The 25555-nt window shown below is 39.4% G+C and overlaps 4 protein-coding genes across 55 annotated transcripts; 2 read left to right on the plus strand and 2 right to left on the minus strand.

The window, feature by feature from the left end:
* Window positions 1–749: 749 nt before the first annotated feature.
* LOC116677224 (nucleolar protein 58) lies at window positions 750–3906 on the minus strand. The gene is made up of 6 exons (XM_032507847.1): window positions 3642–3906; window positions 2511–2537; window positions 2030–2062; window positions 1882–1920; window positions 1656–1775; window positions 750–1546 (listed from the first exon to the last, which is right to left on the minus strand). Exons 1-6 carry the CDS (start codon window positions 3657–3659, stop codon window positions 1475–1477), a joined length of 309 nt encoding a protein of 102 aa, XP_032363738.1. The 5' UTR covers window positions 3660–3906; the 3' UTR covers window positions 750–1474.
* Window positions 3907–4205: 299 nt separating this feature from the next.
* get1 (guided entry of tail-anchored proteins factor 1) lies at window positions 4206–9002 on the plus strand. 2 transcript variants are annotated; one of them, XM_032507843.1, is made up of 5 exons: window positions 4206–4474; window positions 5001–5166; window positions 7050–7117; window positions 8275–8389; window positions 8647–9002. In XM_032507843.1, the coding sequence occupies exons 1-5, from the start codon at window positions 4385–4387 to the stop codon at window positions 8718–8720; spliced, it is 513 nt and encodes a 170-aa protein (XP_032363734.1). In that variant the 5' UTR covers window positions 4206–4384; the 3' UTR covers window positions 8721–9002. The 2 variants fall into 2 exon arrangements, with proteins under 2 accessions (XP_032363734.1, XP_032363737.1); XM_032507846.1 differs by lacking the exon at window positions 4206–4474 and adding an exon at window positions 4567–4863.
* Window positions 9003–9318: 316 nt separating this feature from the next.
* LOC116676794 (lebercilin-like protein) lies at window positions 9319–13204 on the minus strand. Of its 2 annotated transcripts, none has more exons than XM_032507672.1 (9): window positions 12932–13204; window positions 12401–12668; window positions 12040–12320; window positions 11543–11785; window positions 11215–11352; window positions 10674–10731; window positions 10454–10578; window positions 9976–10063; window positions 9319–9721 (listed from the first exon to the last, which is right to left on the minus strand). In XM_032507672.1, the coding sequence occupies exons 2-9, from the start codon at window positions 12642–12644 to the stop codon at window positions 9321–9323; spliced, it is 1578 nt and encodes a 525-aa protein (XP_032363563.1). In that variant the 5' UTR covers window positions 12645–12668; window positions 12932–13204; the 3' UTR covers window positions 9319–9320. The 2 variants fall into 2 exon arrangements, with proteins under 2 accessions (XP_032363563.1, XP_032363564.1); XM_032507673.1 differs by having other exon boundaries at window positions 12040–12299; window positions 12932–13193.
* A 278-nt stretch (window positions 13205–13482) lies between these two features.
* sh3bgr (SH3 domain binding glutamate-rich protein) lies at window positions 13483–24841 on the plus strand. Of its 50 annotated transcripts, none has more exons than XM_032507679.1 (12): window positions 13483–13725; window positions 14585–14770; window positions 15080–15160; window positions 15975–16064; window positions 17462–17584; window positions 18204–18233; window positions 19346–19369; window positions 19777–19803; window positions 20899–20922; window positions 21220–21246; window positions 23221–23282; window positions 24005–24841. In XM_032507679.1, exons 1-11 carry the CDS (start codon window positions 13681–13683, stop codon window positions 23236–23238), a joined length of 675 nt encoding a protein of 224 aa, XP_032363570.1. In that variant the 5' UTR covers window positions 13483–13680; the 3' UTR covers window positions 23239–23282; window positions 24005–24841. The 50 variants fall into 50 exon arrangements, 47 of the variants coding, with proteins under 47 accessions (XP_032363570.1, XP_032363569.1, XP_032363571.1 ...); XM_032507678.1 differs by having other exon boundaries at window positions 24201–24841; XM_032507680.1 differs by having other exon boundaries at window positions 18207–18233; window positions 24201–24841.
* Window positions 24842–25555: the final 714 nt, after the last annotated feature.

Genomic DNA, 25555 nt, shown 5'->3' on the forward strand with positions numbered 1-25555 from the left:
AATTACCACAAAACAAACCTTGGACCAGATGGTGTTCCAGCAACAAAAAAAAATGCTGTGCACAATATAGAGTCAAAGGTTCATACGCGCCAAACTGCACATTTATGGGGCCCTGAACACATTAATCCAGTCATGTCATTGATGCGGTACAGGCTTATATGGGACAAACATTTCCAAAAATTACTGGGGAAAATTATGCTTTCCACTTAATAACTTTTAACATTCAGTATTTTGACTGGTATAGCTGTGAGACAATTAGAATTTAACACATTCTAAAATTTAGCAAACTCATTATTTTATACTTTATTAATCCTGCAAGGGAATTTACATTTTCACTGTTAAAATACACTACCTATCAGGCTTGAAATAAAAAAATTTGAATACAGCAATTGTTTTCAATTTAGTATTACCTACTAGTTATACTGGATTTATATTAACATTTAGCAAATGTCCTATTGTAAGGTTATGTCCAATATTTATCTACACACTCAAACATCTCCAAAGAACATATGTTAATTGATTTGAAATGGATATGAAACATTGCCATACACATTTTCTTTACTTTCTGCTGCTTTTCACTGAAGTATTGAAACATTTCAAGTAACAGAAGCATTTGAAACCAGGACTTTTAATTCAAATCACTGTACACAGGATGCAATTAATACAAAAATTGATGAGAAAGACACTTCAGAGATAATCTCACTTTAATTGCATTTACCATTCATAACAAAACTTTCTCTTTAAAAATAAAAAAAAAATAAAATGATGAAACTGTACATTGGTAGAGAAATCCCCAAACCTGAATGGATATTTCCACAAATATGTGGCATATACATTTTTGTCTGGAGGTGAAAACACAGTAATCATTAAAGGACAAAACCATGACAAGTATGATAAGCTATGTAATGCATTTGAGCACAACAGAGCATGAATTAATCTAACCATCCTCAAATGTACTATCATTGACAGCATAAAAAACCCAACCAAGTCCAGTGCTAGTGAACATGATTGAAGTGAACGTTGCGAACAAGACTTCTCTCAAATCCCAGCTCTCAAACTTTCAATCATCCTGTTCCCTATTAAACACAGTATTACAATGTATTAAATTCCAAACGGTACGGGTTACAAAATCCATCAAGACGCCTCGGGAATGTTTCAGGTAAACTCTCCCAGAGTTGAACAACAAATTCCTGATCTAGGCATGCCTTAATGTCATGCAGAAATCTACAGCCTAAAAGAAAAAGTCGGCGAGAGAAAAAACAAGTACAATGAGAGAATTCCCCCCCCTCCCAAAAAACATCACAATGACTGAGAAGTTGAAGAAGAAACTGTATGGAATTTATAGTATTTAAAAAAAAAAAAATGCAGCGTGCCTAAAAAACATTACCGTCTTATGAAAATAGATAAAAATATGATCTGCATTGTACAAGAAACAAGGTACAGGGAGCCCTGACAAGTGAGTCTATGGATGTCACTATTCTGCTTCTTTATCTTCCTCCTCAGCCTTGTCCTCTTTTTCCTCTGCTTCATCTCCATCTGCAGCCTCCTGAAGGATGGAGAAAACATGCTTTACCTTTTTATTTTGGTTCTCTTTGAATACTACTCCAGTGCAAATTTCACATGACAAGAGTCACAAAGAGACAAGCTTCTAATACCTTCTCAGTTTTTGCGTCACCATTTTCTGCAGAAGTCTCTTCTTTCTCAACCTCAGGTTCTTCTTTCTTCTCCTCTGCCTTGGTGGGCTGTTTGGCTACTTTCTTGGTCTTGGGAGGTGCCTATGATTTAAAAACAAAACAACAACATGTAACCCAAAATGCACGGTTTAATGTGTGCAATATAGAATAAAGCAGTGCATTTTAATTATAATATATATATTTTAACCTTTGTCTTCTCTGGCTGTGCTTCTGGCTGTGTCTCCTTCTGCAAAACACACAAAATACAATTATGGGCCAACAAAACGCCACAAAAATACACAATAGTAGAATATGCACAGATTAAACTATAACGCCATGGTTTTTGCAGAACTTACGTTTTCCAACCGCCGAGACTTTCTCCTTATAGGCTAAAAAAGAACACATAAGATGATAGTTCAGTTATTTGATACATATAGGACTGTGAAACACTGCCTTTTGGGGATTTTTAGCATATTGGTGTTTATGCTATCACCAACAGTAAATTTTAAATATATATTAAAACGGGCAAAATAGCAAATAATAGACCACTTTGGGTTGCATATTAACCAGCGCCTCCTAGAGGTTGTGCATCGTCACAACCCAATAGACTGACCAGGTGTAGATAAAAACATTTTAAGCTATCAATTGACACTGCCATCTCTAGAACTTCAGTTTCTGACATGCAATATTTAAACTGTCTGCACTAGATTATGTAAAAGGTCATCCTGCATCAATAAAGACCCCCTCTTTATCTTGATAGAAAGTAGAACAAAATGTTCATTTGGGTACAAGCTTGGGTGCCGAGATCAGTTTGAGTGTTAATACTTGAATACCAACCTCTGTGCTGTCGTCTCCACCGGTAGACTATGAAAGAAAGAAAAAGGAAGAAATTAAAAAAAAGGCCAGCAACAACATGCGTTCATGATTGAGCTAAAGTGGGTGTGTGGCGTAAAGAGGGGGGGATGGGCATCACTCCCTCCCCTTAAGTCACAAAGAAATTATGCAACCTTAAAGTGGGGAGGGGAATCTAACACGTTTCCAAGTTAAATAGAATGAGCCAATTCTAGTTTATTCCCGCCTAACACTGTTTTGCATCTGCATCCTTCACGAGACAGCCATGTTTTGGTTGAGAAAGCATGGTGTTTAGGGAAAGAGCTACAAGGGAAGAGAAGCGGGAAGAGTTTAGGGGGGTTCCTACACACGCGCTTCCAATACTATATATTGAATCCACGTTATGTTCCCAACATAACTAACCCTCCGAATTGTTCCATGATTTCGCCACATAACAATACATACGGGCTTCAGATAAAACAACCAGATGTGTCGCTGTCTTTGAGGATATATCAGCTGCCATGACGCTCCTAAATACTGTAGGTTGCACCTCAAGGGTGACGCGCAACAGCTTTAAAGTACGCAGAGGTCAAAAAACAGTGCGGGCTGCAAATACTCATATAACAACTCTACATTTACTAAGTGCAAATATCTGCCTAAATAGTAGCCTCACGCTTCAAACCCACGATAATTTCTAATGTCCTGAGGAGAGACAGTTCCTTGAAATGGCAACCTGTACATCGACGGTGGTTACACCCCTTTGTTTGATCGCAGCACAACGGTAAGGCAAATGATTAAGCCACGAACATATATGCTACATTTTAGCAAAGTAACAAAGTATTTGCATGAGAGGACAACATGGATTTTTGCAAACGTGTTCGATGAAAAAGCAAATTGAACTGCACTAAGTAAAAAGGCGCCACTTCCCTGTATCAACATGGTAGACACGAGAGACCTGAGCACAGAAAAGGTTGACTTCATGCATGCTCATGGACACGCTGTAGCAAGTATTTAGAACGTTACATTAAAGCGCTTGTAATGTGAAAAGATACATTGCAGCGAAATAGAGCATTTAACAAATGTTTAAAACAATATACAAGGATTCATATTTCACACAATGCTCATATTTTAACTTACTTTAGTTTTCCTTCCCATAGTTGCTACGCGTGTACCGTAGAGATAAAAGAATAACGCAGCCTTTCACAATTTACGAAATAAAATGTGGGTCAGACGTAAAATACACCTCAGCCTACACCTCCAGCTCCAGAGCGTCTGTAACTTAAAATTAACGTTCGACCACTACTAGAACCAGCTCAAACTGGATTGGATGCCTCTCACTGTATATTTTATCCCTTTATCCTACCAACCGAGCAGGGAGAGTAAACCCCCGCCCCTGGCTTCCAGTGATTGGCTTTCAGGTCAAGGCAACACATTTTTGAACCATAACATTTTACCTGTGTGGGCAGGATTAAATGCCAATCAGTTAACCAAGCCAACTTTCTTTTTGATCACAGGCTGTTCCCAGGGTGTGTTAAACTTGGAAAATGCACGACTGTGAGGCGTTACATACAAAATTGAACGCATAAACATAAATACTCTTGCCAAGTCCTTAAACGTGTGTGATCAGTGTTTTTGTTTTTGTTTTTTTTAAATGCCCTTGCATAGTGCCATTAGACGTCTTCCTTTTAAAATGTCTTGTGATTACACTTCACCAATTCATATTTACTATCATCATGGGATGAACATAAATGTGTTTAGTGGTGTTGTAAAGGCGACATGTAGGCCTATGTAATTTAGCCACAACCAGAATAACCTGAATTATTATGTAATTTGGCCGTCCAGCAGCAGCTCCACAGCTGTAACGAGGAGGAGGAACAAACATGGCGTCTGGCTATGCGTGGTTCCTTGTGCTGGGCTCGGTTTTTCTGTGCAATCTCATGAAAACACTACTGCCGACTATATCATCTTGCGTAAGTAGGGCTATTTCTTAAATATATGAAGTGTGTGCTTTGAATGTATATGCTATTGCTATATATTATGCGTGTTAGTGTAATTCTTGTAGCCTCGTCCTAAAGACAGCAGACTATTGTTGACTAGCTTAGCTTAGCTTACTGTAAGCTAATAGATAATGCTAGCTTCATGTATGAAACAACGGAGCTGTTCTGCTAAAGTCAGAGGGTGGAGTTTTCCCGAGATCTTGCTACACCAAGGGGCGGGGGGCACATTTTGTGCTGCACCATTGTTCAAATTTAAGAAGCCGATTGTAACGCTAGCTAAGTAATTGTCTAACTGCAAAATATAGCTTAAATACTGAACATATGTTCTCTAAACGTCTGAGGACCGGAGACGAGAACCATAGGTGATACCACCTGTTATTGTCTAGCATTAACATTTAAGAACTGTGATTGCTTCTTTGAATCCATAAACAACAGCCTACATTACAGTTAAAGTCTGTCTTTCTGATTTCCCAGTAATAGTGTTTTCCCTTCTTTAAAGCTCTCAAAGATGGTGCAGAAAGATGCTGAGCAGGAGAGTGAGATGAGGGCTGAAATCCAGGAGATGAAGAAGGAGCAGGCCTCAATTAGCATGATGGATGAGTTTGCTAGATATGCCAGATTGGAGCGCAAAATCAACAAGATGACAGACAAGCTGAAAACACACGGTGAGAGACTAAAGTAGTTGCTGCGACTGATATATTAGCATACACAATGTGACTGTCAAAGCCCCAAAATTAAGTCCAATATGATTGAATTACAACTCAGTATAGCATTGATACAAGCTCAGGAACATCTACAAAGAGCAACACTACAATCTATAACCTTTTAAATTTCTGTGACAGTCAAACAAATTGCACATACACACACTTTATAACGTTTGTGTTTATTGCAGGGCCCTTTTGTGTTGGTGTTCCTGTTATTTATTCCACAACATATAGAGTTCAACTGTGTGGTTCCGGAAGTAAAAATCCCTCTCTTTTCTCCTTAAGGATTTTCATTATTAGCTATGATGTCTAAACCATCCAAAGTAAACTTATCACATGGTGGGAAGGTTTATGCCCTTGTATAGGCCAGAAGTCTATATGATATCAACCTTGTTTTAAGAAAAACATGTTTTATTCGCAATGTGATAGAGAAGTATTACACTTTCCACAATCCTAAGTGTAAGAGCGATGTCACTAATTAGTGGAGCCCCGAACAGCTACCACTGAAGTTTATGATAATTTTTGTCTTTTACCTTTGCCTTTTTTGCCGTTTTCAAAATGTTCGTTTGCACAAAATCAAATGTTGTATGGTCCCAATTCATTTCACAGCTTGTTGGCTTAGTTTCAAAAAGTGGGCAGTCATTGTTGAGCTCTATAGGTTCACAGCAGGTTCAGAAACGCGGGGGAACATATGTTGTGATACACTGTCAATTTTTATTGTTAAAGGCACACATTGTGACTTCTACACCTGTGCGTGTCTGCACCAGCAGATTCACACATTAAAACTACCAACCGCAGGAAGTAGCTGGAGGTCTTGGAAAACATACTTACTGATTGTTCAGTGGTAACAGCTGCTCCTTGTTGCTGTCCTTCAGCCGGCCTTAGGATTATCTTGTGCACAGACAGAAAGGGGCTAATCAGAATTTCAGTAAGATACACATTTACACCAGAGCAAACGACGTTTCAGATTGTTTCTGTTTTCCCACTGCATTTTCCATGTCTCAGCTATACAGCCCATGTACTCTAAATGCATTTTTATGAAATGTCCAAAATCGAAATGAACAAAAGATTTACTTAATGTACTATATCAATATTTCTTAAAGGGTTTAATTTACAATACCAGACCTTTCAAACAATGAACTTTTGTGATACTTGCCATATTACCCTATCACTAGGTGGAACACATTAATTGTGTAATGTACAAAAACAGGAGCTTAGACTGGATTCAGACGTCTAAATCGCAGCCCACGTGTCTGATTGTTTTATTTCAATCATTCAATTCGGTTGTATATAGGTACCAAAAACAGTTGTTTAATAATAACCTTTCTTTTTGGTCCCTATAATCTGACTGAGGTGCAAAAATTACATTTTCTCCACCATTATCATCATCATCATCATAGTCTTAATTCAGGATACAAAAAACGGTCCATAGCACAATACAAAACTAGCAAAGGACAGACAAATACAAGACAAAACACATACAATAAGAAATGACTATATCAGCCAGAGTTTCACAAGTCACAGAAGCAGTGTTCAGAAAATAGCATATAGACTAAAACGCCAATGGTTCCACAATCTCAAAGTGAACCTAACCACACTCATTGCACGGTTCACTAGTGTTGCAATCATGCTGTTAAATGACTAATGTACACATACATCTGTATATGAGGTTCCTGAGTACAGCGGGACATGTGTATACATCAACACTTCAAACATTTGGCTTGCACGGGCTATTCAGTCTGATTAGCAGGCTAAAAGGCACGCCGATCCTGTTGAAGAAGGCTGCATTACAACAAAAATCAATGTATTGAGTCTAACAGTTGTGTAATTTCTCACTTTTGCAGTGAAATCAAGAACAGCACAACAAGCCAAAATGAAATGGGTTGTAAACATTGTCTTTTACATACTGCAGGTAGGTGGAAATTGTAAGTAGAAGCCCTTAAGCGCAAGCACAGCAAATGCATTTAGTTGTAGATTCCAAGTTTCTCCACTGCATGGTATCTACTCTACTTGCCTTGACTCGCCTTTTTTGGTTTTCCATTAAGAAAAAATGTCCCTGGTACCTGCTAACAGGTACTTTTTGTAGTAGTACCTCAATCGAGGTTCCAAGCGAGCTGAGGTGCTACCAAAAGGTGACGTGAAAACCTGCAGACTACTGACTGGTCGGAAAGAATCGTCACTATTCACTGCGTCGTCATTGCTAGTGACAGACGGGGGCGGGGGTGTCCTGAACAAACCCGCCGTGTTTAAATAGTTTAGCCACTTTAGCTGTTTTTTTTTCTTCTGGCTGTGGCAACAGCCACATGCCGAGAATCAAAGACAACACACCTTTGACATTCTGTGTGTGTGTTACTGCAGTTTCTTGCTATGACGACCAGCCAAGTCTTACCGCACTTAAGAGGCGGTACTGATCTTAAATGGAAAAAGGAGGACAAGGCACCGTGGCCGAGTCAAGGCGAGTCGAGCAGGTACCATTAATGGAAAACCGCCTATGAGGCATACATGGAGCTATTTTGGTACCACAAATGTAAGCATGGACCATGATACAAAACCTCCATGTTATCTTAGTACTTTACCCCTCATGTTGTCCTTGGGTCAAATTGACCCGTTTTCCGATATCAATGTTCTTTTAACTACCCAAAATGACATGATTGATTCCACACAACGCTCTTTGGCAAGTACAAATCTCTACTTTTATTAATTTTGGTCTTATTCAATTATGTAGCATTTGTAGAAAAAAATGCTCTAAGTTTTGCTTTTCTGACTCAAACATTAGGTTTAATTTCCTATAAATGAGGTTTATTGAACATAAATTCTAAAAATAACTGTAAAACTTGCAAAACGTTAGTGTTAGTGTTGAAAACGTCAAAACAATGACAAACATCGAGGAAAAAAAACGTTAAAATGGGAGAAAAACGTGAGAAAAACGTTTTGATTTTCAAGAAGACAACACATGGGTTATTTGGATAATTTTTAGAAATAGAAGGTAAATGATGATATTGCTAGCATAAAGTTAAGCTAATAAAATACCAATTACGTATGATAAATCTACATATTTCTTTTTGTCAGGCTGCTCTGATGATCTCCTTGATATGGAAGTATTACTCTGATCCAGTGACAGTGGTCCCCAGTAAATGGATTGCCCCCGTAGAGCGCCTTGTGGCCTTCCCAACAGGAGTGGCAGGTAATCAATCAGTTTTTCATATTTTATAGAATAAAAGATAATTTATGAACAATACGTGCAGAACAACTCATCTATAACTATATAACACACAACAGAAATTGGGTATACATTGATAATGCCATAACCAAATTCCTTTTGTTCAGATTTTTCTTTTACTGATTCAAAAACAATGCTGATGTGTATGTATATATAAATTACAATATGACGTACTTTCCTTACATTATGCATTCACTGACAGAGCAGTTCTTTCCCTTCAGGTGGAGTGGGAATCACATGCTGGCTGGTGGTTTGCAACAAAGTGGTTTCACTGGGTCTCCATGCCGTCAGCTAGAGACGGCAGCTGGGTTAAATACACTAGTTTTCTAACTTATTGTTCAATATTTAGTTGATAAAAGCGACAAATTAGTTCATTTTTTTGTCCGCTGCTTCAGACCAACATGTAAAAATGCATTGCATTTTTTGTAAGCCGTTTCACATTGCAACATAGTATTAAGGTGATGTCTAATTCTGTTCTTTTTGTTTTAAGTTAATTGTAATGATGTATTGGCTGTATTATTTAAAAACATAATAGTTTGGAAATGTTGAAATGCCTTTTGAAGAAAATAAAAAATAAAATAAATAAACTTCTATTTATTCTGTTATAAGTTGGCAAGCAAGAACAAGTCAGGTAGATTTTCTTGCTGTAAAGGATTAAAACAAATAAGATAGATTACAATGGACCTCTGTGTATCTATTGGTCAAACAATCATTTATTCAGAGAAATACTTCAGCATGAGAAACTCTGCTTCCACTACAGAGAAAAATCCCTCATCCACTTTTTGTAAAGTTGACATGTTTGACCTCAGCTGTGTTCTTCTGTATAGTCACTAAATGACTTTACTCTGACCAAAGAGCTCCTCAGCAGCCTGCTCTTTCTTTTTTTGAATGCATTTTACTTGTCCTGAGGGCTACAGACTCCATCTACCCTGGATTTCCCAGCTTGTAGACAAAGATCATGAATACCACTGCTGAGGGTCTCCAGCTTGATCGGGCTCTTGGCACTTTGACAGGGACTCAAGTCCACTCTGTTGTAGGCAGGTCTTCCACTGTGCAGGTTCTCAATAGATTGTTTAAAGGTGTAGTTGTGTCTGATTTTGGGGAGCTTGTGTCCTTTTCTTTTGGGTTTAGTTTCATTCAGAGACTTTTTTAAAATGTATGATGTTTCGCTCTCATGTTCCTCTGCTTTTAGCTTTAACACCTGTGGGGCCTCTGATGCCTCTTTTTCTTCGTCACTTTCTCCCTCAATTTGATATTCTGGGCTCGCTTCTGAAGAACTACCATGCTCACTGGTGTCTGAAAACAAATGTTAAACATTTTAGATAAATACTGACTGTCCTGAAAAGAAAACATGTTTAGCTCCAATACTAAGACCCCATTCTAAATTTGCTCTTAATGTCTGTGGTGTTTGTTGTCTTGTGTGAGAGAGATTTTGGTGGATTACCACTATGGTAATCATTTAACATCTTACATTGCTTGTAGTTGTCAGTTTGTAGTTGTCAGTTTGTTATTACAGTATACCATACATGTAACATTAATTAAATGCTCACCTGCACATGTCTCCGTACACTCTTGGCGATTCTCTTCTAATGTGACATTTGCAGAAACCCCTGCCTCTGGCTTTTCTATTACCAAAGACTGAAATGATACACAGGTTTTATTAGAATGAACAATTAGACAAATTCATACATTATACGACAAAAATTACAGTTCTGAAAAGTCTAGAGGTAAGGAAATGTCTTCAAATGTCCAATAGACAACGTGATTCAGCATAAATTAACAGTTAGGCAAACAAGTAAAATGGGGTGTAAAAATTCTGAAACTACACCCCCCAGGACCATATTTATACACTATCAGGACAATAGTACGGTCTGTTGTATGGTATTGTACAGTATCTGTTCTTTGCAACATGCTGGCTCTGTTTATGTTTTTACTATGGCTGCAGCATGGGTTAAGTGCACAAGTCAAATTCCCCACAATGTGGGACAATAAAGATAATGTTGAATCTTGACAATATTTGAATGATACCCAGTCCTCAGAGCTCTCTTGCTCCTCCAGCCTTTCTTCAGTCATATGTTCTAACTCCAAAAGACTTGCAGCCGCAGTGGGGAGAAGGACTAATCCGTCTGTTTGAACCTTCTTGCTTCCACTGCCTGTAAATTAGAAACGACTCAGACAAAAAACACTTAAGCCAAAACAAATTATACATAGCCGAACTGAGTGAGAGTAGCTTGTTATGTTTGCATACCTGTTTTGGAAGCTCTGTGGGAGTAAATATTGTGTGTTTCCAGTTTTCTCTTTCTATCCTGTAAAGGATAAACAAAAGAGGCAATGTATACATAGTCTGATATCAGATATCTCTTACATGTCCAGCCAAAGCAACCTTGAAAGTTATTGTGGAATATCATTAACATTTTAAGATCACATTGAAATCTACGTTTGGGAAATGCTTGCATAGAACTTTAATTTATAATGTTTGGTTTTCTCAGCGTCATTGGAGACCACAAAGCAGGGACTGCACCATCAAACAAGCATTAAGATCTCAATATCTGTGGTTGACTAAGGGGCAATCTTCTGTGGAAAATATTGATCCAGACATGTTAACCAAATTCTCCCACAAATGCTTAGTCTGACAGATATGCAAAACGTTATTTTGGGATGCAAACCGCTGTGGAACTGCTACCATAACTGAAAACAGAAGTTTCCACAATAAACAATTCTGCATGTTAACAAGGACATCTCTAACGCTGTAAAGATCATTACCTGGGAAACGGCTCTTTTTAACTTACTTGAACTTCCTTGTTTAGCTGATATATTTGCTCTTGCAGATAGCAGGATATCTTTCTCGCCTCGTTGGTCTTTCTTTCTTCAGTGACTATTTGGCGATTGAATGAGGCATGGCACAACTCAAGATTCTTCTCCAAGTCCTAGAATATAGCATTAAAGAGAAAGCGGGCAAAGAAATAAAATCCTAAAAAACAATAAACGTTACTGTTTATATCCCCAGTGTGTTGGTGTAGAATTTACATTTCTCGGCTGTGGCCATGGGGTCTGCTAGGAGTCCTAGAGTATCAGTATGAACAGTATCACCCACCACCATCCCATGCTCCTCCATACCAATATCCTCTTGTCCTTGTCCTCCAGTTCTGCATAGGCCCTGGTCAGTCTGAAGGTGAGTTCCTCCCTCTCCTGCAGGCTGTGATCCTGGCTGAGCAGCTGTAGGTGCTTGAGACTGGCCTTTGCACTCAGCAACTTATTTTCTGTGGTTTGTAGCTGCCTTGCCAGATTCTCACGGCAGGCACGGGTGTCACGGAGCAACCCCTGTAGGACCCGGACCTCGTTGCTGTGTTTGATGAGGATCTGGGGATGGCGTCAAGAGGAATGGTAAGAGAATTGCTGTAATTATTGCTGGGAAATTATAAAGGCATTAAATAAAAAAATAAAAAATAAAAAAGATTTCTGCCTGTGGAAAGAAACCAATGAGCATGCATTGGTTCCTCTCTCCAGGCAGAAGATCTGCAACTTGTCATTTTGAATCTTTAATGAGAGTAGATGTAGGATCCGTGGCTCTGAGTTCCCACCATCAGAGCAGTGATACCGAAGGGACAACCAACCTGTGAGAGGCTGCCCTCAGAGTCTTGGAAGTGCTGCAGTGCCACCGTGTGGCGAAGCTGGAGCCTCTTCAGCAGCTTGTTCTCAGTCGTGGCTTCGCTCAGCTGCTGCTGCAGATGCCCCACCTGGCTCTTCAGCTCCTTGATGCAGTTTAAGTCGGCAGACTTTGAAACCTGCATTGGCTTGATTGGAGGCAACGTTGGGACTTGGCGGTTTGCACTTTTGTTTGTCTTCTGACTGTGGGGTCCTTGTGCTTTTTTACCTAAAAAAAGAAGGAAAAAAACTTGCGATAGTGTGAATTGCATCCAATATGTTTACATATAAACAATACAAGTCCTACTACACAGGTGTTAAATAAAATACCTTTTTTTCTTCCGCATGTTTTTGATGCCTGCCACTTGTCTGATGTCTTGACTTCTGGGTTCTTGCCTGTAAGTGAGTCAGCCTGGTCTTCAAAGTCAGGTGAGTAGTGGGAGCTATTAGAGCCACAGCCCAGTCTGGAGGGAGAGGACCACCTAGAGGTGTTAGTGCTGCAGCTCACAGCATCACCATCTCCCTCCTTGTGTTCAAAGGCCTGCTGCATCAGGCCCTGCCGCCTCACACTCATCACTTCTTTATAGCCTTCTCCACTCTGAGAAAAGAAGAACAAAAAAAGAAACAGGGAATTCAAAGTAATAATAAAGTAGGATACCATTGTTGGGTTAAAACAACATACGCAGCTTTTCTGAGATCAATAAAACGGTATACCTATATGTAATCACTGTTTAAAAGTTTAATAACAACCTTTCTTTTTGGTCTCTGTAATCTGATTTTGACTGGGGTGCAAAAATAACATTTTCTCCACCATCAACTCGATGATAATCGATGTAGCCTGAAAATATAAGAGCAGCATACCTTTCCTTGCAAATAGTCTTGCTCTTTTCTCTCCTGTGGCACACTGCTGACGGTACAAGTTGTAAATATTTAGCTAGTTAGGTCCTCATTAACGTTAAATCATTTTATCAACGGGTGTACCTTTTTTGTAAAGGCACGGTTGTCATGGTAACCAGCGAAACAATTGGTAAACACTTTTTTTTAAACTTTTATTTATTTTTTACTATAGAAATAAAATAAATTCATGTTTTTCTATTGTTAAAATATTACATTTAATTGGAAACACTTCTTATAGAAGTGTTGCATTCTAAAATAATAAAATGATGTGACAAATATATATAAAATATAAAATATATAGGCGTAATGTTTGTCCCTCAAGAACCTTAAACGGGCCAGAGTTCCTGCGTTTGGAAACCAAAGCCTGACAGCCTATGTGCTGATCGGTGCTATTTCTGTCCATATATGCACTCGGCAAAGGAGCTGGAGACTTCAATGTCCTCTGCGACAGACAGCTGAAGTTGCCAATCAGTCTGTGTGGTGCTGCGCCCCTAGGGGCCAACCCGCCAATCCCGCACTAATGGAGCTTGGAGACAAAAATAGCCTCAGCTGTGTTTGCTTGTGTGTGTGTGCGCGCGCGCGCGTGCGTGTGTGTGGGGGGGTCTCAGTGCTATGTCTCCGTCCTGGGTGAGCTCTAATAATAGAGGAGGCCGCGTGCTCCTTTAAGAGCCTACTTGTTGCATAGGCTACTCTACAAAATATATTGTAACAAAATGGTTATCAAAGTATTTCTCGCCTCTTCATCGGGATCCACTGCGGTAAGCCTTCCGTCCGTGCGACTCTCGTTAGAGTAAACTTTCCCGTTTGTAGGCCACTTCTTAAACCGATCAGGACTTTCACTCTCTGATTCAAGAGCGCTAAACCTCGAAATGAATGTCACTTGCCTTTGATTTCGCCTACGTAAAACGCATTGGCATGTTTATGACTTGATGTGTCCTTAGATGTAGGCTTCAGCATTGCTCCAATAGCCTAATTCAATTTTCTCGCTAGTCTGTGTGATTTACATGCAGAGCTTTCTAGAACAGGGACTCCCAAATGTTTTTTTTTTTTTAATGTCACGGACCCCGATATGACGCTTTAGACCACATAGCCAGTGTCGGTGGAGATGTTGACCTTAAGAGTCAGCCTTTGCATATAATTTTTGATCAGATTTAGGCTACCTTGAGGTAATCGGTGATAACTACGGCAGGGAGGGGTGAATTTGTCTTCTGGATCTACTTTTGGCAAACCTAAGTAAGCAGTTTGAACCAGTCAAGGGATGACATGGTGGCCCAATTGGCTAGCAGTGTTGTCTTACAGCAGAAAGAGCTGTGTTTCATCCTCTGAGGGGATTTTGTTTGCATGCCCCAAGCTTGTCTGTCTTCCTGGGATAGGTGCAAAGTCCACATACTGTGTTTAAAAATGAGTAGATTTCAATTTACAACTGAATACACTAGTTTACTTTGTATCTTACAAATTACAAATTACAAATTATTCATATTTAAATGATGCACACCAATTACCCTGAAAGAAATGTCAATTTTCAATCTTGGAAGTTAAATATTACAGCTTTTTCCCCCACATACTGTCCAGTGTTGATCTCTCAACGTTCATGTGATCTATTTTTCTGCCTCCCAGATCAAGAAGAAGCAGCAAGATGTGGTTGGCTTCCTGGAGGCTCTTAAAGTGGACTACACTCAGCTGGACATCGCCTGCAACGAGGAGAACCGCATGTGGATGAGGCAGAATGTCCCTGAGGAGAAGAAGCCTGCCAACGGGATCCCCTTGCCCCCTCAGATTTTCAATGAAAATGGCTACTGTGGGGTAAGTAAACAGAAACATTCTTATATAATCATCGTTATTACCAGCGATTGACCCCAGACTACACTTCAAAATGTGCAAACCTCTGCAGTATAATACACAATATACAATTCAATGTGGGCCATGAGACACGTGGGCAGGTGTACAGAGAACCATAAAGTCCTATAATCAGAGGACATGTTATTGATTATCCTCTGAACTTACAGTAGGCCTATATACAATTACTAGACTGTACAGACATGCTCAGGATAAGTACTAGGAATAGAAGATGGACTGAATTGTTAAAGAATGTTTTCTTTTGTTTTCACGCAGGACTATGAAACATTCTTCGATGCAAAGGAGGACAACATGGTATATGCCTTCCTGGGTCTGCCCCCTCCTCCTGGGTCAAAGGTTGGAACTATTTTCTGTTTTCTAAACATAATCTAATTTCTTTCACCCCTATGCCAGGCTGTGAATATGCTGCAATGGGACAGCATCAACAGTTTTTTTTGTTTAATCAAAAAGCTTATATAGTGTCCTTTAGCAAGCAAATTCTAGTTGGACTTTCTGCAGTGCATCATATCCTTGAACTGTTTGTAGGGATTATTACAGTATGTGGCATTAGTCCTTTTAAGATATCACTTTTTTTTAACTACTACAACAATACAACTTTGGCAAAATATCACTAAAACCATTAAAGCTGTGCAATCAGTAGAATTAATCAAGCAATCATCAGAGCATCACTAAAGCCCTGCTCGGGGCTTGAAATGCACACCTGCCAAATACCTGTAGATATGATGATGACATTTTTATTATTGTGTTGTGCACACATCCCGCATACAGCCCACATGGGCTTACAAGACAGCACAACTAATTTAAACCACATCCAGAATGCTGCACAATCATTTTCAAGCACTAGGTAAATAGAAACTATAGAGTCCAAAATACAAATAAGAATACCAGATACCATAACTTGCATAATCAAATTTTCAGATCTTAGTGCCTACAACCAAATTCATACTGTAACTGTTAAAGCATATATAATTGGAACCTTTAACACGTTGAAATGGATGCCTTTTATTTTAAGAAAACCATTTTGATTTGACAACATTCAGAGTGGTTGTAACTTCAAAGCGTAGAGGAGATTTTGGCTCGTGATCCAAACAGTCGAGCCCTGATTCTGGATGATACTCTTATGTTTAACCTGATCCTTTCATTGACACAGGAAGCAGAACTGGCCGACGAGGAGCATGTTGTGGAGAACGGGACTCATGCTGAGGAAACTAACGCAGAAGAGAACCCTGATGATTCAATAGTAATGCCTTTGACACTTTCATTTCCCCCATCATGCTATGTTTCTTTTCCCTCCTTTTCCTTTCCACCCAGTGTACCTTCTGTCCATTCCTGTTGACTTGAACAGACCCTTCATTTCCTCTCCTCCTCTCGGCCCCAGTCATCACATTGACTAAAGGCTTTGTGTTCTGCATGAGTTAGAATCTTTAGTTCACAATAACACACTATACTGAGTTGTCATTAGAACACTGTATCACTGTGTTCGCACTGCCACAGAGGTGTGAAGCATCATGTTTCTACAACCCCGTCTACGACGATCAAGACTTTACAAAGTGCAATATGTTTAGTTTTCATTGTGAAAATGGAAGTTTTGTTTCATTATTGTGTTTTTTTTCAATGCATACTTTAAAAAGCATTTAGTTTATTTTATACTTCTTGGTTCCAGTGACTTTCTAACTGTTTTCCTCCCAAAAGAAAATCCTCAGTTTAACCAGAGTGCCGATTACTATAGCCCAAATCTAAAGATTCCAAAGAGCACACGCCATTCACTTTCAGCATTTAATTCATTCATTAAAGATCTTTAAAATAGAATTATATTTAAGTAATGTGGGTCCAAGATTTGAAAGATTTGACTCCACTAATTTTCTACTTTGTGATTTAAAGTAACTAAAGAAGATTTAATGGATTTTATGATTTTTTTTTTTTTTGCATGAGGTTAGCTGACAACACAACTGAAGAGTTCTGTTTAGCTGGACCTGTGACCTTCCTTCTGCTGTCCCACAGAGTATAATGCAATGCTGCATTAAGAAAGTACAAATGGAGTTTATTTTAGGTGTATTTTCTTTCCAGCTTTTACTGCTCAACATTTTGGGAAATACACTTATTTGCTGGGAGTTATATGAAAAGTAATGTAACACTCATGTCTGTAAGGTAAATGTGAAGCTAAGCCTGTGTGCTTTGCTTAGCACAAAGACTGGTGGAAAACAGCTAGCCTGGCTATGTTCCGCGATAACAATATCCGTCTACTGTCACCTGTAAACCTCTCTAACTAACATGTTATATCTTGTTTGTTTAATCTGTAATAATCTGGCACCACATAACAAACTGTTGTCAAACTATTCCTTTAAGGTCTTGCCGGATTCTCACATGTGACAAAAAAACTGTCTTCAATCCCGATGCATCGTTCCAAACTTTAGATTTTTTATAAAGAACGCACTAACACCTATTAACTTCTACTACTTCTTCCCCTCCTCCACTTTATTCCCGGGATTGACTAACATCTACCATTTAGGCTTCTGAATCTCTCCAACCGATCCGTCTTTGTGTTGTTGAAACAGTGCCTGAATAACTATTCCAATATTATTAATATTCAAAAAAAAAAAATTTGTATCACATAATTTGTTTTCACCTCACAATAAGGAGGTTCCAGTGGAGGAGCGTAATGGGAATGATGAAGCCACGGAGGGAGAAACAGTAGGAGACGAGGCCCCCGCAGAGGAGGACCAGGCAGTGGAAGAAACAGACGAGGTCACAGAAGACACAGTAATTGCCACTCCACTACAATCCAACCTCTCCTAGTTTTGCCTCTCCCTTCATCCCTTGAATGTTTTGAATTGAATATCTTCTCCTCCACCTTCCCATCATTCCTGGAATGCTCTGTTTTCCCTTCCCTCACCATCTCCACTGTCCCTTTTAATGTTGTCCTTTTCATTCCATATTAAGGATTTGCCTCCTTTTAAAGTGCCTGTTGTCCTCGTACTGCATCTCCTCGTCAAGTCTGGATTCAGTTATTTCTTAACCAAGCCACGATTGTGTAACATTCCTGTTCAATGTTCTCATCCACTGTTAATTGGACATTTAACTTTTTTACTGTTGGACATGTTTGCAACTTTTTATGGGTTTTAATCTGTTGTTTTTTTAAATTTTCCTTCACATGTCTTTGTATTTTGCTGATGACATTGTTACCACTTGTCTTCCATCCTGCATTTCACTGCATATCCAATCACTATTAACCGTCCTGGTTAAGGTGTGTCTGTAGGGTCCCACAAACACTCCACTTTGTTTGGTTCAATAAGCCTGATCCGTGGATGCTGTGAATATGTGTTATATATGGGGATTAGTCTGTCTGACATCTCTAATACTTTCATATCTCTTCTGTCAGCAGGCCCAGGCAGAGGAGGAAGAAGAACAGGTAGGTTTATCAAATGTTTATCAACACACTGATGTTTGCTTGCCTGTGATCTGAAAATCTGAAAAAATAGTAACTAGCATGAGCTGAACTCGAAGGGTGTCTATTAAATGTCAAATTAATTGGTTTTAATTCTCACCTGAAAGCTGGATTAATAATATTATAAAAAAATAAAAAATAATTCTTTAGTAGAAGTTAGGCTGATTGTTGTTCACCATTGGTTTTAAGAACCTCAAATATAATTTATATTATTTAGGGTTTCTCTTCCAATTTTTAAAATAATTTGTTTATTACTCAAACATGAATGTGGTTTTTAATCCATATCCATGTGAAATGTATGTGAAATATATAATCCTCTTTTGGTAACAATGTAGTGAGTTAGTTGATCCAGTGCTAACCTCTAATGTCCAATATGTTAGACAGAAGATGATCAGCCATATCCGAGGTACAAAGCCAGCGTGACAGTATTTGCAGTGTTTAACACTCCGGTTCTAGTGTAACCTCTCCCGTTCTCTGTTCACGATTATTTCGTTTTTCCACATCCCTTTGTCTGTGCACACACATTTAAATGCTTGAAACCTTTTTTTCCCCCTATTTTGTAGCCTCTGAAAACCTATATCTTCCATTCACCCCGTTTGCCAGATTCTTGATCATCAAACAAATTAAGCAGCATCGCACCACTTAGAAAAATGTACGTGTTGGCAGGGATAATTGAATTAAACATTTACACACTATTACACAACATATACACATTTTAGAAATGGTACATTCCACTTATAACTAAAACATTTTGCAACTAGCTTTAACGTTGCACTTTTATATGGCCTGGTAATGTGGGGTTTATTGAGTTCTTGCCATCATAGGCCAATTTGAATTGAGTTTACACACAGTCTCCACCTTCTACTTCCGGTACGTGCAAGTTCGTACAGCACACGAATGTACAGTTAGTGTTTCAGTCCATTGAAATCGCCTGACTCAATTCCTATCACTTAGATGCATCACTTTCAGAGGTTCTTTGACTGGTCTTCACACCAGTCTTGTTCCTCATGCAAGCATGGTATGGCATTTGACCCCTTCTTTGCCCTTTTGTCCATCTTTCGGTTTGCTCCCTTCAGGAGGAAGAGGATTTGCAGTCAGAGGTAACTGTGCAACGGTGATCGTCTCTTTCTGCGGCTCAACCAAATAGTCATCAACAGTGTGGGTTTGATGGTGCAGAGATCAGGGAAGGCTGCTCTGGTTGGGTTGGGTGGACGGGGGACGGGGGTCTTGGTCTGCTGTTCCCACTCATCTGTATACTCTTTAACTTGCTCACTTCACTTTTCTCTCCCCCTCCATCTATTCGTCATTCTACTCCATTTTTTCCCCTTCTCTTTCTGCTAACATCCTGTTCCTCATTTCTTTCCAGTTTCTGTAGCAGCTTCCTGACAACTTCAACCATCCCATATAGTTTCCATTTTAAATCAGAAGACTTTTGCATAGCGCATGCCTGTGTCCTCTTTTGCTCCCCACACAGCCTGCTGACCTGCTATCTGTTATTTACTTCTAGGAGGAAGAAGAGCTACGACAGCTTGAGGTAGATTTATGTGATGTTTTTTTTCACCTGCCCCTAGCCTTCCTCAATTCCCTTTCTTGCTTCCTTTTCCCCCTTCCAGTCTATCAAGCATTCCTTCAAAATGTCTCTTTTACTTGTAGACTTTGTCCCACCAAGGAACAAAGAGTCATTCAGGACAACACTGTTGGCCATACCAAGAGGTTTTGCTCGCAACCTCAAGTGTGTATTGTTTCTATCCACTCACATATGCAGTGATGCAGTGATGATTTAACGTATGACCTTCAGTGCTTGTCATAAGGACATTGCCACTACAAGAATCATTTTTAGAGAAATAATAATGTAACATATTGAATAATGTTAAAGGTGCTCTAAGCGATGTCACGCTTGTTTTAGACTACAACATTTGTTGTCACATCTCCTAAAAGAACTCTGTAGACAGCCCAGGGATCAACTGCACCACAAAGCATACACATACAGTGTTCCACCATTCCAGCCAATAACAAACAAGAAGGATTTGTGGGTGTGGGTTGGGGGGTACTTCGAACGTCAAAAAGAAGTAACGTCACCCAACATTGCTTAGAGCACCTTTTAAGTCCCTTGATTTACATAAGCCACAGTAATTTAATACTGCATTACAGTACGTGTGCAATAAATTTGCAATGTGTTATCAAGGGTTTACCCTCTTCTGCATCCTTGTTTGCACTCACAAGCTCAAACACACATCTAAACATGCACACACACAGGAATGTAATTTTACAGTGTCCTCACTGTAATAAGCTCTTTAAGCAGCAGTGAGTGCTTTTTATGCACATATAGGAAGACCCTTGGCTTCATTGTGCACCGCCCACTTCTGAAACCAAACCTATGCACTTGCTCAGACGTTGTTTCTCCCTCTGCACATTCATTTATTAGGACAGGGTTGCAAGTTTCTTGGTTAGAGTTTGTTAGTGTTCAACAAAGCAAGTTTTCTCACAGCATTGCTTCTAGCTTTCTTAAGGAACTTTCTCTGAGACATTCCAACCTCTGCCTGATTTTCTATCACACATACTGCTTTGCTTTGCCTTCTTTCCTCTCTACCTTTCCTTCTATCTTGTCACTGTCACACCTCTCTTGCAGGAGCAAGACGAACAAGGCAGCGAGGTAGTTTCTGTGGTTTGGTGTCTTTTTTATGCTTTATAGCCTTTATATATTTCCACTTTCCTTCCTCTTTCTTTTGTCCCTGTGTGCTGCATGGACTTGTTGATTATTTTCCATGTAGATGCCTGATGGTGTGCAGCATGATGAGTATGACAACATTTTACTTAAACCATAGATGGATTTAGTGTTGTGACAAAAGGGTTTGTCAATATACGGAGCAGGTGTACCAAATTACGTTTATCTTCTTTTGTTCTTTGTGACATTCACATACTAAACACTATTTGCTTTCATGTTCCATAGGAAGAAGAAGAGGCTGAAGTGCAAGAGGTATATTTGTCCATTTTTTGAATAGTGTGAATCTTATTGGAATTGGGATTTCTATGCATGATCTGACTGCATACAAAGACTTTATGTACAAGTCAACAAGTATTCAAATATGTATACCATTTCCACCCAAGGAAGTTGTGTGACATGCAGTGGACATTGTGGAAATGTGACTCCGCTCTGATTTTTTTTTATTGATGAGCATTACTTCAAAGATGGCACCACACAATATTTAATGTTAGTATAGTGCTACAGTGTGCATCAAAGAATTTGTTCAGGCATTTTCTCTGAATCTGCCACGACAGCTTTACTTTGTTGTTTTGATGCCTTGAGAACAGGTGGAAAGTTTTGTTGTGTTGTTCAACTCAGCCTGTGTGCACACAACCATAACTTGGACAGGGTTTATTATGTTGCATGGAGAAGGGGACACTGACCTGACGGGGACATGTCTTTTTTTTTATTTTAAAGAAGTCATATATTATTTTTTCCTTTGCCAAGAGCACTTTGAAACAAAGTGGATGTGACAAGTTCCAAAGAGGATGGATGAGATGGAGCACTTCTTGTTATTTTGCAACACAACACAGAAAGATATTTGGAAATTATGCTGCTAAATTGTGTGGAGCAGTTTGTGTGCTAGTGTTTGGCACTTACTATTTTAATCCGTACAACAGGATGGAATTAAGTGATTGTGGCGTCTAATTTTAGACAATGACGTCAACTCACTTTCTAACTTGGGAAGTGTGTTTTTAACTTCAAGAAACCAGTCATCAAACTGGAACCAACAAGAAGCCGTTCTCAGCATCTGCAGCTGACTGATTACTTAAAGAAAAAAAGGTTGCGATTTAAAAACATCATCTTATATGGTGCACCGTCTTAAGCATCACTCTTGTCTAACTTAATTCCACTATGCTGTACTGTTCTGTACACGCGACTCTATTGCACGTTTAACCGTCCTAGTAGTGCTATCCCTCCTCAGTTGCTTTCCCTGAGGTTTTTACTATTCTTACCCTGTTAAAATTTTGGGGGGAATTTTTCGTTATCTGATGTGAAAGTCAAAGGACAGAAGGGGTTGTATGCTGTGCCTATTGTAAAGCCCTCTGAGGTAAATATGTGATATTGGGCTATAAAACAACGTGCTTGACGTAGGTCATCTCAGGATATATAGAACTTTGTGGGTCATTAGTTTCTCTCGTCCCTACTGTTGTTGCCACCGGCGACCACACCTCTCTCAGATTACTACTCCTCCATTTTTAAACCAACCACACTATAAACACAACCATGTGAAGTCCTCTCACCCTCATGTCATTTGGACCATGACTTCACACAACCTCCTTATTTTTCTCTTTTATTTTTAAATCACAAATGAAGAAGATGACTTGGAATAAACACAGGTAGAATTACAGCAACAAGTAAAATCTTTTTTGTCACGCCTGAACTGTTGCCTGTGCTTAACATGCCGGTTTGTTTTTTGCTCTTATTAAGAGGATGGATCTGTGTGGGAGACAAATACACTCGAATAGTGCATCTTGATAATTCAGACACAGTATTCGTTTTTTTCTGGAATTAGGAGTTCTGGCAAGAGAGCAATTTGAGACAAGACAGTTGTTTTAAAAAGAGAGGAAAGCTTTTGGCTTTTTTTTGTTGGCGGTATCATTGTTGCTTTTATTTGTGCAACAAACTAAGCAGATTCACTGTAATCTATTTTTTTTTTAAATCCACTAAGCCCTACCTGTCCAATGGATCTGACCCGGGTCACTGAGACAAAGGGGCTGAAACAACAAGCAACATAGACTGCAGCAATTTGTACTGAATTCTTAGATTTCTTAGAAAACTTAAGATGCTATAATCACATAACAATTCTGCAGAAAGCAACTCAAAACACAGATTTTAATACACTCTTAACGATGGTCCACTACTGTCATCTTTCATGGTTTTTCTTGCAAGTATTTGTCATTAATACATTAACTGTTTTAACAGGAGGAAGAGACTGAGTAGTTGAAGCCAGCTGACGTCAAGGATGTTGACCTACTACTATCCTGGTAAAACACTACACTTTCTCCGCTTCATTTCAGTGCATTTTATTTACCACTGGAGGGCAGTAAAATATTATCTGAACTGGGAGCGAACATTACCACACCAGTAATGGGTCCCCTTGGTGTTGGCATTTATGTTACCAGATTAATTAAACTGTGTTTAGCTTTTCTGTGTCTCTTAGACCCTGCTATCAAATCAAAGACCTCTGAATAAAAACAGGCAATTACTCAACCTTGCTGCTTTATCTACATACTGGGCAGCGTTATAGCAGTCACTGCAATGTAGTGTTCTTGCCTTTACATTTGAGATGCATCCATCTCCTTTACAAACACTCATACTCTCCTTGGTGCATAGAGATGTCTTTCGTTTTCTGTTGGCACGCACTTTGAGGTGTTAAGTCAGGGACAACAGAATAATGTAGCAGCCTATTTAGAAGGGACTACCACAACTGGCTCCATCTGCAAAAAGCTTCAGTGAGCACACAGAGTGCCTGGGGATCTCTGGAGCCATAACGGAAACATCCCACAATTTCCTTGTTTTTTTTGTTACTCTGAGGGAGTGGCAGTGATGATGATGGTGATGCTGATAATAATAATAATAATAATAATCCTAATCTTCAAAGCCTGTCTTTTAGCTCTTCTCTGTCAGGCATCTATGACCCACTGCATTAAGAGCCTACAGAGCAACTTTTGAAGGAATGGCAATTCTTGTCTCTCTCCTCCCTTAGCTGTCTCCCAACCCCTGCAAGCCCCTGTCACGCCTTGTTAGAGGAAGCTGCTAAGTGAGCTTCAGATGTGCCTCCAGAGGACTGGGCACACTGGGTGGCACAGGCGTAGCGGCGCTGGTGGCTGCTTCATCCACCAGACAACTGGAAAATGTGTGACCTCGTTTTTCGTTTGTTTCCTGTTTGCCTTGTGTTTCAGCCTGAAGGAGCTTCCCGTTAACGTCCCTCCCTGACCCCCTGATGCTTGACCCCTTCCACCCCTCCCCAAGGCCACACTGGACCCCACTGGAAATGCGCCATCCAAACTGAAAAGTCCGAAACCCACATTTCCCCTCACCCTTTTCCCGTTTGACTGCAATATTGACTTAATTTTTATATACTGTAATGAAAATGTGCAGAGTAGCCTAGTGGTGTCAGTTTGTTTTTAATGGGTAGCTTTTGTAAAATGCCAAACGGTTGTTTTATTAAACTCAAACATATTTCTCATGTTTTACTTTTAGAAATTCTAGTTTTCTAACACAAAGAGGCAGTAACCTTTTAAAAAAATATTAACTTGGCATACCTTAGCTTGTGGCCTACTTCAGATTCAAACTCACTCTCCGGCGTGTTCTGCTCTTTTGTCAGTATCTTACCAATGTCGTGCCTTCAAGGGAATGTTTAAATGCAAACTAAGACTTCTAATGGCCATATGAGAAAAAAATAAATATGCACATTCTGCAAAACTGCAAACTACTCCAACTGTTTCTGCCAATACTGCTGTAATCAATGCACTTTGTTAAATGAAGAGTGAAACATGTGACTAAGACTTGGATGCAATGTAAAATGCAATAAAGTAGACTGCTAAAAGAACTCAGTGATTCTATTTTGTTTTATTTTAAAGTCTTTTGTTGCCATATTTATAGATCAGTGGACCATTGTGTGAGCAGCGCAGGGGCAAACCGGAAAATAAAGCAAATGCCTTGTCCCAAGATATCCTGGGAAAAGAAGGGGGGCATACTGTATGATACCATAGCAATATACTTTACAATACCACGTTATTTACATGTTAAATATACAATAGGCTGTCATCTACACAGGACCCCTGCCGTACAGTTACCAAGAACAAGATGCAATGTACTCTTTGTTTGAATTTAGAGTCGCTGAACAGAAATAAGATGTGGCATGCAGCTTACTGGTTGATAAAATCTGTTTCTCATTTCCAAAATGGAAAAGCACAATATAAGGCCTGACCAGCCAAAAGTTCTTAAAACAAAAGTCTACAGCCATGTAAGTCTATGAGGCTGTACTTAAACGCCAGCATGCTAACGTGCTGATCTGTATGGCGTCAGGTTTATGTCATATCTCCCGAGCGCATTAAAATATGCTCACAAGAAAATTATATGGTTTCACACCAGCAGATATTAGTGAACAACCAGAGATGTAGGCAGCTGCGGGCATGAAACAAAACATAGGGAGAGGCAAAGAATGGCACCTGCATGAATAAAACTTTTCAGCAAGCGCACAGAGCAGACACTACAAGGGAGAGAGGGTCTGCTTTGCGAGAGCTGGAGGGAA

The sequence above is a fragment of the Etheostoma spectabile genome, chromosome 3, assembly GCF_008692095.1.
Source record: "Etheostoma spectabile isolate EspeVRDwgs_2016 chromosome 3, UIUC_Espe_1.0, whole genome shotgun sequence".
Lineage (NCBI taxonomy): Eukaryota > Metazoa > Chordata > Actinopteri > Perciformes > Percidae > Etheostoma > Etheostoma spectabile.